The following is a 15489-nucleotide window of genomic DNA, read 5'->3' as shown; positions in this document are numbered from 1 at the left end:
CAATAACGGAAATGCAAGACTGCATTTGGTTACAATTTTTCTGTTATGGAGGTGATAATATTTTCAGGAACGCAATGGGTCATCAGGAAAGAGTTGTGCCGTCAAGATTCAGAAGAAGAGAGGTTGTTTCCTTGGAATGAATAAATAACATTATCACAATCAAAATGGCTTTTGCGCCAAATAATACTCTAATGGAGCCGATTTAAATACGTGTCATGTACACTATCCATTTGGTATTTACAGCAGGGGGAAAAATCAGTATACTCGCATCATACTGAATCCTCTGACATTATAGTCAACAGTGAGTATTTCACTTTGATTGAGATTTTGCCACCCTCTACGCAGAGCTTGGCTCCGGTGACCACCCAATATCCAGGTGGGTCCTCCGGGCCCCTCACCATTTCCTTCGTATTAACGAAGGTGGACATTTTCGGTGCCCTTGGTGGCAAAGGTGGCCCCCCTGGATAAATTGCTGAATTCATATCCACTTTGGCAGGCTTCTCGGGTGGATTCAGCCCTGCACTAAATCTTGTGCTAATCATCATTGAGATAAATCCTGATTTTCGAGATGAAGTTGTAGATCCTTCCCATTCTGATCTACGTATTTTTGCAGATGCCACCATGGAGTATCCTAGCCTCAGGAACAAAACTTTCCTCATTCCAATAACCTTAACTTCAAACCAGGCCTTTGTCACAATAGAAGCTGAATCATCAATGTGTGCACCATTGTATTGTACTGGGGCAGTGCATACATGCGAGAATATGCTCCATTTGACAGGTTCAAAGTAGGCTCGATCAGCTGGTTCCTCAAAGAGCTCATAGCTGTGGTCATCTGAGAGTTGGAGTATCTTAGGAAGAGTTGAGAGATGCTGAAGATGAATTGCAAGATGGTCGCTTTTCTTGCCTTCCAAGTATAAACGGAACCCTGTCACTGGCCGATTTACAGCGTCAACCTGCAAATTTAAATTTATCAACCAGAATATAGTATGTAAATATAGTGCAAGTATTTTGTATGGTTTCTTGTGTGTAAGATCAATAGCTTTCCCTAAACAAAATTAGTTTTTGATAAAATAGAATAGCATACTGAACTAAGTCACAAGTTTAAATTTTTTTTTTACGTTTTGGCAGGAAGTGTCCAATTTACATTACACAGAGCGACAAGAGCCATGCAGGACCTGCATAAGAGTTCATCATATGATTTTGTTCCTAACCTTAGATCAGCTCTTAGCCGTCTTGAACCCCTAATGGATTAAAAAACAATCAACCTGTAAACATTAATTCTTGCTAGAACTGAATGCACCTTCGCAGTTCAGATGGGTTTGTGAAAGTACGTGGATAAACTTATCAACCCAGAGAAATGATGGTCACTGTCATCATTCTCCAAGACCAAGTATTCTATCATGGGAAATTTGAGAACTTAAGCTTAATCGTATTATTACTTCTATAAGCTGCAACAGAAGGAATTACCTTCATGGTGCTGACATAAAGCCTGGGGCCCATTAAACTAAACTGAAGGGATGGAGACACTTGTTTCCTGTGCCTAAGACTGAGAGGTAAATCACCATACATTGGAGCCCATTGCCGAGACAATTGAAATTCTAGAAATTGATGGAGCTCCTCAATTGGGGGTTTATCTGCATGATATATCAACCATCAGAGACCAATATAAGTACTACACGTATAAGACTTTCAGAGTCATGCACAGGTTATGACCAAAACATCACAGAAGCAAAATAATAACAACAACAATAATAATAAGAGAAATGATATTTGCAGTCGTGGTTGTGCAAGCGGCGTGCAGTTGCTTTGAAAAAAATGAATTAATATGGGACCCACATGAAAAAAAAACTAACTTTTTAATCGTGGATCTCATTCTTTTTCAAAACGATTGCGCGGCGTTTGCAATTCCACGACTGTATGTAGCATTGCTCTAATAATAAAGCTATGTTAAGAGCAATAGTCAACTAAAATCTGCAATAACACATAACAATCCTATCTGCCATCAAGTTGCATGTATGGGCATCAAGGAAATTAAGAGATGAATTCAGAACAGCAGCCAACAAAGCAGAGAGCATTGGCAACATAGGAGAAAACGTTTTGGGTCTATCTAGTGGGAAAGTGTCCTGCTCACACGATCTTTCCAGAGAAATCAAGAATTGGAGTCACCTCTAGTGCGTCCAGCATTGTTCACCTTGGTGCTATAAGTGGTAAGTTCAATAATATTCCATTAAATATGAAATTAAAAAAAAGAAAAAAGTATTAACCTCTTTGTGCGGGTATGGAGCTTAATACTATTCCATCGAATATAAATAGTATCAACCCCTTAGTTTGCACAATATGCAGGTAAACAAATTCAGGGATAATAATTGCTCCATCTTACAAAATTGGAAGATAAAAGTGCTCTCATGAAACAAAGACTAGTCACCATACTCACATCTAAGGTAGAGATTTACTGCATGCATTAGGAATCCATTGCCTAGGACACCACTCAAGAGTGAAGTTATGGGCACAAAGGACATTGATATGACATTTGGAGATTGTGATATGGTTGAGAGCCACTGCCTATGACTTTGATTAACATCAGCACCTCCCTTTCGAATACAGATGCGCACTATATCCTGCAGAATAATAAATACATCTCTTAAACACTTTTAACCTAGCCTGTTTCCCATCATGGTCAATAAAAGAAGCAGGTCTAAATTAGATAGCGAAAGGCTTACATCATTCTTTAAGTATGTGATATCTGGTGGCCTAACAGCGGCAGCAAAAGCTGCTCTATGGAGGTCCAAGGGGATAGAATGTTCTTCCTGCGCAATAAATAGAAATATTAAAGCAGAACAAGGACTCTCCTTATTTCTCAACTTCCCCTTTCACATATCCATGGTTTAAAATTTAAATATAATGGAAGCCTGTAATTACTAATTTACTATAGAGTATAAAGTAAGTTATCTATGTACACGGGCTATGCCTATTTCATTCGTATGAATAAAATCTTCTTATTACTTATCCAAAAAACAAAAAAAGTTATCTAACTTGGAGGAAATAAATGTTAGACCCGTTTGATGCATCAAGTCATGCTTTTAGCTTCAAAAGAAAGGCGGAAACCAATTGTGGAAATTAGATAGGAAAGTGATGACAAAAAATGCCCTATGCTATCTTAGGAGTCAAGAACTTATTGAAGAATTTGACCATTGCCATAGGTGCAATAGAAACTTTCTGAGGATTCAGGGAGCTGTAAAATCTGCTCGTTGATAAGTGGGAGTGGCAAGAGTCAAGTGTCCAAAATGCTTTAGAAGCTTTACTTGGGATTTTTCTTCCAGAAGTTGATTTTTCATTTCAAGTGTATGGTATTTTTCTCATTGATTTCAGGATAATGTAAAATGCATAAACATGACCCGTTGGCTGGAAATTGGAAATATTAGAATTAGAAATTAAGTATTTTTGCTTTACTTAGCAGTCAGACATTACCACATCCAATCCTTTGGAAATATTCCCTTGCTTCTTTTTATTACTCACTGTTGCAATGCATCTTAGAATCAGTTTTACAATAAAGATGATGCTATCAGTTACCATATGGTAATGATGTTCACTTCAAGATCTTATGTACCTTCAGTTTTCCCGATAACTCAGCAGTGTTTGGTAAGAAACTTCCATTCTCATCTTCAGAAAATCTCTGATCAGCAAATTTCTTTAACAATTGCTGTACTTCATTGGGCTGAAGATTTGATTTTTCCAACTGCTTTATGCCAATTACATCCTTACCTCCCATCTTTACCCCAACAACCACATGAGTACCATATTTTTCAATGAACCTGAAAAATTATGTCACTAAGCATTAAAAATTGAAATATTCTTGGGAAAACATTCCAATTAGAAGTTTAAAACCATAATCTCAAAAAGCCCATTATGCCAAAGACCACAGTGGACTTCCTTAAATTACCGGCCGTAAAGCCATTCATTCTTTGAGCTTGTGTTAACTTGAGAATCTTTTGTCCTTTGAATGCAAAAGTTTCTTATGATAAACAAATTGTGAGTCACTGATACATCAAGCATTTTCAGTATAAAAGACCTTACTCAGCAAGGGCCGCAGGATCCCATGAGGAAGGCACTTCTTGCTTGACGTGATTGGATAGTGTTATCTGGGATCTGTCTAGCTCAATGTTATATAGAGCTATAAACCAACCATCGAATGCAAGACTCCTTGTGGCGGCTGCATCCTTCTGCCAGCACCCTTTGAAATTAAACGTTGCATTGAATAACCCAGATGGAATTTTGCCAGATAAAGACATTTCTTGATTAAATTGCTCCGACATCTGGCATAAATTAGCAGATAATACCCAAACTTAGACAAAGCAACAAAATGCCTCGCACACCATTGTAATAATTGAACTTGCCCGATATAAGGCTAACCATAATAAATAATAATTTTAAAAGCATGACGAAACCAAATCTGATTCGCTCCTTCGTTTTCTATGTTTTTCAGTACTTAGTCATCCAGTTAACAGGTGCCTTCGTTGAGTAAGAGAAATTCTATATATTTTTTTCTTAGCATATTTATAACAATTCTCAACACCCTGCATAATTTCTGACGCAAGTAAGTTATTACCATCTTTTTGTTAAAAAATCTATAATAACATGAATTTCTAAATTAGGAAACAAAACAAAACAAAAGACGGCACCTGATGAAATGAAACGACATCGGAGCGAAACCTAGTGCGCTCGCCCTTGTCGCACTTGATGGAAGTAGAGACGTGAGGGACGAGCAGCCCGCCGGGAATCACGAGGTCTCGAGTCTCCGTATGATCCAGCTCGATCAGCCTCGTCCCCGAAGGACCCGACTTGCATGACGACAGCCGGATATCGTTGCAGATATCGTAGCCAAGTCCGATAGACGCGACAGCCTTTTCGGCCGCCAAATGGGGGTTCAAGGTAGGGCCGTTGAGAGCCATTGATGCCCAATTGCAAACGGGAGAGGTTGTGCGCCTCTCGATAAATTTCTAGGGTTTTGGTTGAACAAAGAAGGAGAAGACGACGACCCATTGGAGTGGTCTTGGGGGTTTTCAGCCTTCGCCAAGCCTCTATTTTTTTTATTTTTTTGAGTTTTTACTTCATTTCTTTATTGCTGATAGCGACAGGTTTTTTTGTTCAAACCATAGACTTCGGACAAACCAATCTGAACATGGACTAGGACGGAGACTTGGTGTGGTTTGGATACAGGGTTAAGATGAATATACATTGGGGTGGACAGCAGCCCCGCATCTCTCCCCCGTTTGCCAGATGTACCCGCCCAGCATTTGACCCCCTAGCACTAGCCTTCACATATGTTGGTATCACCCCTAGTGTATGGAGAGATGGTTTTCAATCCAAACACATGCAAGAGGCGGCTGTCGGCTGGCCGCTGTCTCAACGCGTGTCAACAGTATGAGCTATATCTTCCTTCCTTTCTTTTGTCGTTTCCGTTTCCAAGATGAATAATGAATGAATAATCAACAACCTATCCGATTGAATAATGTTAGTATTTCTCTCGTTTTGTTTTTTCATGTATTTAATATTTTTTAAAAATATTTTATTTATTAAAAAGTGATTATTAATATATTGAAATTTTTAATTTTTAAAAAATATTTAAAATAAAAATAAAAATAAAATGTAATTTATATTATAAAGTAAATTAAGTGAGTAAATTGAGGAACATAATAACACTACCCTATCCAATTTGTAATAATATTGTGTTATATGACAGATAGAGATATTATGTGGTCGTAATTTGAAATTATTTAATAACTATTTTTTTAGAGATATTATTACTATTATTCTAGCATGCATTGTAGATTAAAAAAGGAAGTGAGAAAAATTTGAACGGCCTCCTCCGTACAATTATTATAAAATTGTAAATCTTCCTCTTTTAAACATTAGCTTGTGCTCCCTACCTTAAACTGAAGCGCTTGTGCTCCCTACCTTAAACTTAGCTTCAGTTTGACAGTTGGAAAATCTTATTTTAAATTTTAAATTTTAAATTTTCATTTTATCATTATAAATTTTTTAAATTTTTATATAAAATATAATAAATAATTCAACTTTTTCTTGACTTTTTAAATAAAATAATAATAATAATATTAAAATATAATATTTTAATATTTTATTTTAAAACTAAAAATTCTCTACTACAAAACCGAACCGTGTAAAACCATATCTATTCTTTATCACGAGTAGTAGAACGATAGGCAAAATATTAGATAGTGAAAGTGATTCATCTTATCTTATCTTATCATTACAAATTTTTACAATTTCTACACAAAATATAATAAACAATTCAACTTTTTCAAATTTTAAAACAATAATAATATTAAAAAATAATATTCTAACGATATTTTATTCAACTTTTATATTTTATCTCAACTCATTATCCAAACAATACCTTATAATATCAAATCAAGTAAAATCTTTGTATTCTTTTTATTTTTAGTTTTCGTCATTTTGACATGTATATAACTTTTTTATAACTGTTTTACAACTCGTATTAAATCAACCGATATAATTATATAATTTTATTGAAAAAAAAATTTTAATTTTACATGATTATCCTTCATCTTAAGTAGAATTATAAAATAGCTATAGACTAATAGTAAGTTTATTAATTTTCCTTTTATTTTAACAAGCTATGGATGTATGCATAATTATCAAGACTGCCATCTATGGGTCAAATGGTCAATTGTTGGCCAATGCATTGAAAAAATGAACCAACCTTTGACATCAACCAAAACTCATTCCAAGCATAGACCTTTCTGACCAAATGAAAAGAAGAATAGGTCATATAAAAAACACAAATAAAAAGCTTGAGTCTATTATCATTTATAATTTTTGTATTTATACATTAATTTTGGCAAAACTCTATCTCTTGAGTGTTGTGTCCGTCACGTTACATAATTTAGTTAATATATACCCAACTTTGGTTCTTTACGCGTTTGCCAAAGACTTTGATCAAAGTATATATGACGTTAATTCAGCTTAGGGTAGACTTCCACATCCAATGACAATTGCACCTATTGCTTTGGTTCTTTACGCTAACGGCTTTCAGTTCTATCACTCATTTAAAAAAAAAAAAGTAAATAAATTTAAAATTTACATAAAAAATCATTTTTTAATAACAGATACTTCACTTTTTTTAGAAAAAAATATGCGTGATTTACACGACTTGTAACTATATTAGCATTACTTATATATAGAGGACGTTCTTTGAACCATCCTGCGTACATCATGCATGCATGAATTCCTAAAGGTTAATGTTGGGCCACTTTTTTGGATTACAAACGGAAAGCCATATTGGGCCACTGAGGTCCAATATATTGTCATACTGGCCTGAGATAGAGTCGCTTCATTCAATTGTTTCCCTCATTTATACCCAAAAACTATGTGGGTATTTAAAATAAGAAATAATATTTGTAGTCGTGATTATGCAAGCGGCGTATAGTCACTTTAAAAAAAATGAATTAATATGAAATCTACATAAAAAAAAACTAACTTTTTAATCGTGGACCTCTCTCTTTTTCAAAACAATTGCATGACGTTTGTAATTCCACGACTGTATGTAACATTGCTCATTTAAAATATCCATGACTTAAAAGAAAAAAAAGAATATAACTTCATATTTTTAACTAATCCTCGTCGGCAATAAGTACATATTGTAGGAAAGCTTGAGCTGGACATCATTATACAGCTTAAAGTCTCAAGTCTACGCTATGCATTTAATTGCTCATGAGAGTAGTTTGAGGATATGCTTTTAGAATGATGCTAATTAAATATAAGTTTAAGACATGTTAGTTTCAAAGAGATTTTGTGTATGGTGGGGCTCCAAATACAGTAGTTGACTTGTGATCTATAAATTTTTTTATATGTTGTATCTGGTCATAGTTGTAATTATTTTTTATGAATGAATAAAATCAGTTTTCTACAAAAAAAAAAAAAAAAGACGTGTTAATCTCATACAGCCATTTTGGGAAGGAAAAGAAAAAAAAGAGTAAAACACACCATAAAAAATAAAAAAAAATAAAAAAAAAATCCCATTTTTCTCAAATAGTCTGCACAAGACTTGCACGTCCTAGACATGCACAAATGATTTTCTCATGTTTTTTGTTTGGTATGGTTTGCATTAGACTATCACAAGTTATCAGAGTCTTAACATTTATTTTGCAAAAATATCACAAGTTACACATTCGCGTGTCTCGTTCTTATAATCTCATTATGTTGTTGTGTATTGCTTATGATCAATTATTGCTACTTTAGAAAATTGCCAATTAATTAAGTATCCCCTGGCCTAGTCATGTTATTAGTTGGCCATGATCTTTGTTTAATGAATTAAAGAACATGTGACAATCTTTAAGTACTTGTAATTTTAAAAAAGTACTTACGTGCATGTCGGATGCTCGGATATTAGTAGTTTCTTGTCATTTTTATAATTACTTCGATGGAAGTTTCCTTCAACCAGGAAAAATGAAGACCTATTCAACATACGGTTTAATATGCCATTCATGATCGGTTGCTTTGCATGCAAAAGTTTTTTGGTCTATAAATTTAATAGGTGCTACAAATATATATTCTTTATGGAAAAGAAAACGTGCTTGAAATTTCCTCAGAACACTCAAATATGGTACTAATTACTATCTTGGCAGCTTACTCTTACGTCCTCTTGGCCCCTTGGATATATATATATATATGATAAATGCTTTAGACATAAAAAAAAAAAAAATTATATAAAAATACACTCACAAATTGATGTTGTATGTCAGATTGTAAAATTATTTTTATTATAAAATTTTATAAAATCACGTCAATTTATAAATTTATTTTTATATAATCTTGTTATATATAATTTCATGGTACCAAATGCCGAAGCGTTTGTTTTGTTTCTTTTGTTTTGTTTTTTTTTTTTTATGTTTCTGTGGGTTGAATATATCAAAGATGCGGGCTTAAAGTTTTTTCAAATCATGCGTATGTAGTTTCTTTACCTTTTAATTAATCCGAGCCAAAAAAAAAAAAAAACAAATATTAATACATATAGATACCAATATATAGCAAGTCCAAGGAAGCTTAAGATCAAGACTAAAGTACTCATGACTTGGTAGTCAACACGCTAAATGCATGGCTCTCCATTTGAATAAAGAAAACATAAGCCAACATGCAAAATGCGCATTTTGACTACAGCCAGCGATCGGCTGCGTACATACATGCAGCTCCCCTTCCTCGCATCACACTCTCGGCTCATCTTGTTTTCTCGGTTTCACACCCTACATTTTGTTTGTCTCGGAAACTGCCAAGAATATAATATATGGATCGAGCTACTATGCCGTCCAGTTGTTAGACGTGCCGTCCAAGTCATTTTGTTTATATTTTTTAAATATTTTTATAAAATAAAAAAAAATATATATCAATACATTTAAAATTATTTCCTTAATCACTTAATTTAAAAAAAAAAAAAATTACCCAGCAGTACATTATAGCGGTACAAATTGGGAGGCAAACTAGCCTTTTCCATAATATATTGTGCAAGTACTGATCATTCAAAATATATAGAGACATCATTCCATTTGAAAAAATAAATAAAAAATTATTATAGACATAAAGAAATTATATAAAATAAATCTATAAATTAATGTGATTTCATAAAATCTGTTAGATCTATTTTATAATAAAAGTAATTTTACATTCTGACGTATTACATCAAATCATATCAGTTTACTTTTATATAATTCGTTTGTGTTTAAAGTAATTTCTATATTTTTATTAGTTTTAAAAGTACCAAGATTTTGCCACTACTCTTTTTCCTTTAATTTGTTTAGTCAAACGTCAGAACTAGACGATGCAAATCAGTCATTAGCATCGTCTTCATGATTCTCTGTTTTTAAAATATTATATATATATATACACACACACACATATATATATATATGCATATTATAGTCTAACAAATATTTAATTCATGAACTAAAGTTCCAGAAAAATATCACTAGTTATAAGAGAACTATTTATTTATTGTCTGTTATTTTTTGCAAAAAAATTATTATTTCCAATCAAAATAAGTCTATTCAAGTCATAAATAATCATTCGCATCACTAATAATTTTTCATAAATACTCATTTTTAGTAAATACTAATCTAATAGTACAAATAGTAGTTTGAAGTTGAACGATCCTGCATATATAGACACCGAAAGGAGTAAAAATAGTACTACAGACAAAGCGTCAACGTTATAAGTTACAATTACAGTGAAATCCTCACCGGACTTCAGCTCCTTCCAAACATGCAGATACATGCCGTCCATAAATTGCACGTGGTTTCACTTTTCTTCATTTCTAGGATCGTTCTTCTAAATATGTCCCCCTTTTTTCTGCAATGGGATCACAGTACGTATGAATACATGAATTCTGAATATATGGATGTCTTCCGACCACGCATGTCTGATGAGAAATGGACAATACGTGCATACACATTTCCTGATGATCGATTATACACCCAATCAGTTTAATAGAGTGAAAAGCTGAAATTGACAACGAAATCAGACTGCACTGCTGTAACTAATTCGCAGTACAAAGTATATATGTGATCCAGATCGTCAACGCCTAAATTAGGAAGAACACGCGTTGCTCCAACGTGATTCATGTTAAACTACTATTGTACATCTTCCTGTCAAAATCTCACCCCTCCCCTAGCTTCCCTGTCTACATGAGTTCCTCCATTCATTATGTGACACGTTTCTCAATTCCGACCACTCATGCATATCATGTTAATATAATATATCTCTTTAGGTTTTATTATTATCGTAATTATTGGATATCTCAGTTAACTTAGAATCTTATAATGGACCTCATGCATGCATGGATACTATATAAATCGATTCCGATCGACGCGGATACTTTGTGGGGTCCTTTCCTACCAAACCTCGTCAGGGAAAATACATATATATAAATAATGTTTTGGATTACCCTTCAGCATAAATCTTTGAAATAAGTGACCCCCCATTAATAATGAATATAAAGGGTCATGGACACGTGTAGTTAATGATAACTATGTAATTTGATAATACATATTGATTAATTAAGATATATTATATGTGGTACTACTGCTTGTTATGGGAAACATATATAAGAGAGAAATGATTATATATATATATTTTATTTTATTTTATTTTATTTAGTTTGTTAAATTTTTGGGATATATATGTTGGTAGAATTAGATCAGGATTGATTGACTGACACTACGCGTATAAGAAGACTGTCCATCCAGATTCGGGTCAAAATATCCGGTCTCAGATTCAGGCTGTGTTTAATGCGGCTCGGGTATTTAATTGATAACAAAAAAATATTTAAAAAAATAAATGATAGATGTTTTTTCAATGACTACGTTGTCGTTTTGCGCGAGTATGATTGGGGACAAATTATTGAATCCAAGTTCATTGATAAATGAGAAATATTTTTTGCAATCGGCAGATGCAGTCGGCGTGCAGTCAGCTGAAAAAAAAATTAATACGAGACCTACATGAAAAAAAAATTATTTTTATAATTTTTTATAATTCATATAGGTTCCCTTGAATATAAAAAAAAAAAATTTATAATTTTTTTTATTCATTCCGTACTGCCGACTGCACGCCGACTGTATGTAGCGATTATATATAGCAAAGCTGTTGATAAATAGCAGGCTACGATTGAGGTGGGCGAAAAAACATGGGTATATATGATTGAGGTGAAAGTAAGGTCCGCAAACGTACAATCTGAGGCAATATGAGCTTGTTTATTTTATTAACAACAATGTTACATATAGTCGTGGAATTATAAACGCTGTGCAATCGTTTTGAAAAAGAGTAAGGTCCACAATTAAAAAATTAGTTTTTTTTTTTTTCATATGGGTCTCATATTAATTCATTTTTTTCAAAATGACTGTACGCCGCTTTACACAACCACGACTGCAAATATCATTTCTCTTTTATTAAACTTGTTACGCGGACATGATTGTTATTTTTTTCCTGTCTCTTTGGGTCAAGTGGGGAAATTCTTATTTTTCTTTTATTTTGATTCTACGCATGCTCGTATGATCCAACCCTAACCCTACATTAAAGAACGTTATTGAGTAGCCCCGATACATTGTGTGAGATTATGTACTTGCACTTCGATGAACCTTCTAAAAAGGGAACCGGTCAAGTAGCATTGTTCTATTTTTGTATATTAAAAAAAATGAATATTTATTTACAACGAGAATTAACTTATTTTAGTAAAAAATTATCATTTTTCGTAACATATAATTGACCGTAATTGGAGAGAGATAAAGGTTTGAATAAATCTTATAACATTTTATAACTGGTATGGGAAAAGGTAGCATTATTTTTCATTATCGTGACCATGATTAATAAATATTATCAAACAGATTAACTATATGATCAGGACCGTCATCATGATCTCCATCGATCCTCATGACTTCCATTCCCAACAAATAATTGAACTACCTTTTATTGAGTACGTAGCTAGCAAGCTGCCGTGACGGAAACATGCTTGACCGTAAGGCGGCAACGACTCTCAGTCAATGTACGTATATTGCACATATTATTGAGCACATGAGTGTACGTACCATGCACTGTACCATCCATGCACGCGGCCCCGATGATCTGCAGCAGTATTAATTTCTGGCATACACTTTTTAGACCATTGTGGTCTATGACTCTATCTCGCCTCTAAGGTCAAATTAAGCATTAATTGCTTTTTTATTTCTCAAAGTGTTAATTTGATTTTATGGTAAAGAATTAAGAAATTAAATAAATACATCCTGAAACTCTCGTGGTACATATAACATAGTGTGGTACACATAAATATCATTTTAGTTGAGAAGGAAAGTATCTTAATACATATAACAACATTCTCGTCCATTAGTAATTTACCCGTTTCATATTTCCCCCGATGATCAGAGTATCACCATGATCTCCATCGATCCTCACTTCCATTCCTAACATTCGCTTCCTCCGTCCTCTAATGTTTTTTACTTGGTCAGGGACGGACGCACATGGACGAGGGACCATACGTGAGTTACCTTATTTATTGCAAAGAAAATCGCTTTATTGTCTGTACACACTGTCCCATCACCCCCCAATTATCTCGCATTTTTTTTAATATATATGATGAATAATCTTGCGCATTATTTAGTTTAGCATGTATGGTATGAAATTAAATAATAAGAATTATTTATTATAATTTACTTGGATATCTATTATTTAATATCATATTAATAAACATTTAAAATATGAAAATATAAAATTTATAAATAAAATTTACCATTTATGGTGAAATGCGAATAGAGGAGAGAAGAGGCCCGAGGTAGACAGCCCGTTGGTGCAGAGAGTCGCACGCGTAAGTAAAAGGAATAAAGGATTCGTGTCGAGTGATGAGTGGGTAGGCGAGATAAACACCCGTTGGTCCAAGCGAGCGATTCAAAGGGTCGATAAATAAAGGCTTTTGGAAAGAGAGAGACTCCGAAGAAAAGCCACCAAACAGCAGCCCTTCCCGGCAAGAATGCAGAATCTTATGCCGACAACTTGTTCAACCGGCTATTACCAGTTGCCCCCCTCCCCCTCTTTCCTTCCACATACGCTCCTAAATCTCCTCTCTCGCGACCCACGCACGCAAAGAACTGTGGATTTTACAGCCGTTCGATAAATATTATGATACGGATACGGATTACCTTCAAGAGCACGTGCCACGTAATTAGAAGGCATCGCCACGCTCTCCAGAGCAGCCGCCCCCGCTTCCTTTAATTGTTTTTCCTTTCTCAATTTTTCAGTCAAAGCCCTCGTTGACTGGGGCCTTCTCTCTCTCTCTCTCTCTCTCTCTCTCTCTTTCTCTGCGCTCAATTCCTCACCCATTCCTACCTGAACCTCTATAAAAGCAGGCTGCCCTCCACTTCACAAATTGGGTCACCAGCCCTTCAGTAGCTTGTTCTCTCTATTTCTTCGCTTTCTCGCTGCGTAATTCACAGTTCTTTCGGGAATACAATAAAAGAATATGGCTCCGAGGGGGAAGGCGGCTGCCGTTAAAGGTAACGGAGACAGTAATGGGAAGGAGGTGCATTTTAGGGGAGTGAGGAAGAGGCCGTGGGGAAGGTACGCAGCCGAGATCAGAGACCCAGGCAAAAAGAGCCGTGTCTGGCTTGGGACCTTCGACACCGCGGAGGAAGCCGCTCGAGCCTACGACGCTGCCGCTAGAGAGTTCCGCGGCGCCAAGGCAAAAACCAACTTCCCGTTTGGCTCCGATAATGTGGATAACAAAAAGAACATTAGTATTAGTCATAACCAAAGTCCGAGCCAGAGCAGCACGGTGGAGTCCTCGAGCCGCGAGCCGGCTCTGATGGTCGATTCCTCGCCGTTGGATCTCAACCTCGCTACCGGTCATGGAGACGCATCCAGCCATGCCAGCTTAAGGTTCCCCTTCCAGCAGAATCACTGCCGCCAGGTTCCGGCTGTCCAAGTCTTCGCCGGCTCTATGCCGGCAGCGAACCAAATGATCTATTTCGACGCGATCGTTCGTGCCGGGATGGTGCAGGGTCAGCCCTATCAAGGGCTGAATTTCGATCGTGCTCATGCAGCCAACGATTTTCATGCGGCGGCCTTCGCCCGTGGTTTCCTGAGCGACTCCGACTCCTCTTCCGTCGTTGATTTGAACCATCAGGATCTCAAGCCTCGGAGAGCCCTCGATCTCGATCTCAACCGCCCTCCACCACCCGAAGTCGCCTGAGTTTTTCAACGTTAACAAGAGTTGGAAGTAACCTATTTTCCCTTCATTTCGTTAAATTTTAGTTTTATTTTCCTTTTCCTCTCTATGTTAGGGAAAGTATCAAAAAATACGTGAGAGCAAGAATCAGAGCTAGATGTGAATACGATGCTGATCTCCTTTTTTGCAACAGCGATCTTGCTGTTGTTCGAATTTATTCAGTAGTCTGCTTTTTTTCCCCAGTTGTAATCTCTAGTTTTTGCAGTTTTTTTTTTTTTTTTCGCAGTGAATTAATACAGATAAATTGTTAACATTACGTGCAGTTTTCCATAATTTTTTTTCTATATCTCATTCACTATGTGCTGGCGGATCTGCCGGAAAACTTTGCCGGGAGAGAGAGATCAGAGAGTTTCGGGTGGGGTTGAATGGTACGTGAGATCCATATTAGTACGGACTGCGCACGAGTGTCGTTGTTTGCCTGTCAAGAAAACACTGCTTTACTTGTGCCGTGTGTCATTGCATTCATTTTTAAGGCTGTGTTTGGTTATTTAACCCAGCTCAATTCAATCTACATCTATTTCATCTTATTTAATTAATATAATTTTTTTAATTTTTAATATAAAATATAATAAATAATTTAATTTTTTTAAATCTTAAAATAATAATATTATTAAAAAATAATATTATAATATTTTTTTATTCAACATCTCAACTCATAATCCGAACCGTCATTTTACACCCCAATTTGT

The 15489-nt window shown here is 35.2% G+C and overlaps 2 protein-coding genes across 2 annotated transcripts; one reads left to right on the top strand and one right to left on the bottom strand.

Annotated features, from left to right (window-relative positions):
- Window positions 1–126: 126 nt before the first annotated feature.
- Window positions 127–5294, bottom strand: LOC122279605 (MACPF domain-containing protein NSL1). Its single transcript, XM_043090322.1, has 7 exons — window positions 4680–5294; window positions 4075–4313; window positions 3608–3812; window positions 2721–2807; window positions 2435–2618; window positions 1468–1634; window positions 127–953 (listed from the first exon to the last, which is right to left on the bottom strand). Exons 1-7 carry the CDS (start codon window positions 4947–4949, stop codon window positions 270–272), a joined length of 1836 nt encoding a protein of 611 aa, XP_042946256.1. The 5' UTR covers window positions 4950–5294; the 3' UTR covers window positions 127–269.
- An 8543-nt stretch (window positions 5295–13837) lies between these two features.
- LOC122278034 (ethylene-responsive transcription factor 4) lies at window positions 13838–14982 on the top strand. Its single transcript, XM_043088101.1, has one exon. It carries the CDS (start codon window positions 14036–14038, stop codon window positions 14762–14764), a length of 729 nt encoding a protein of 242 aa, XP_042944035.1. The 5' UTR covers window positions 13838–14035; the 3' UTR covers window positions 14765–14982.
- The last annotated feature ends 507 nt before the right edge of the window (window positions 14983–15489 follow it).

The sequence above is a fragment of the Carya illinoinensis genome, chromosome 10, assembly GCF_018687715.1.
Source record: "Carya illinoinensis cultivar Pawnee chromosome 10, C.illinoinensisPawnee_v1, whole genome shotgun sequence".
NCBI classification, from domain to species: domain Eukaryota; kingdom Viridiplantae; phylum Streptophyta; class Magnoliopsida; order Fagales; family Juglandaceae; genus Carya; species Carya illinoinensis.
The sequence above is the reverse complement of the archived record's forward strand: the minus strand, read 5'-3'. Positions and strand labels throughout refer to the sequence as shown.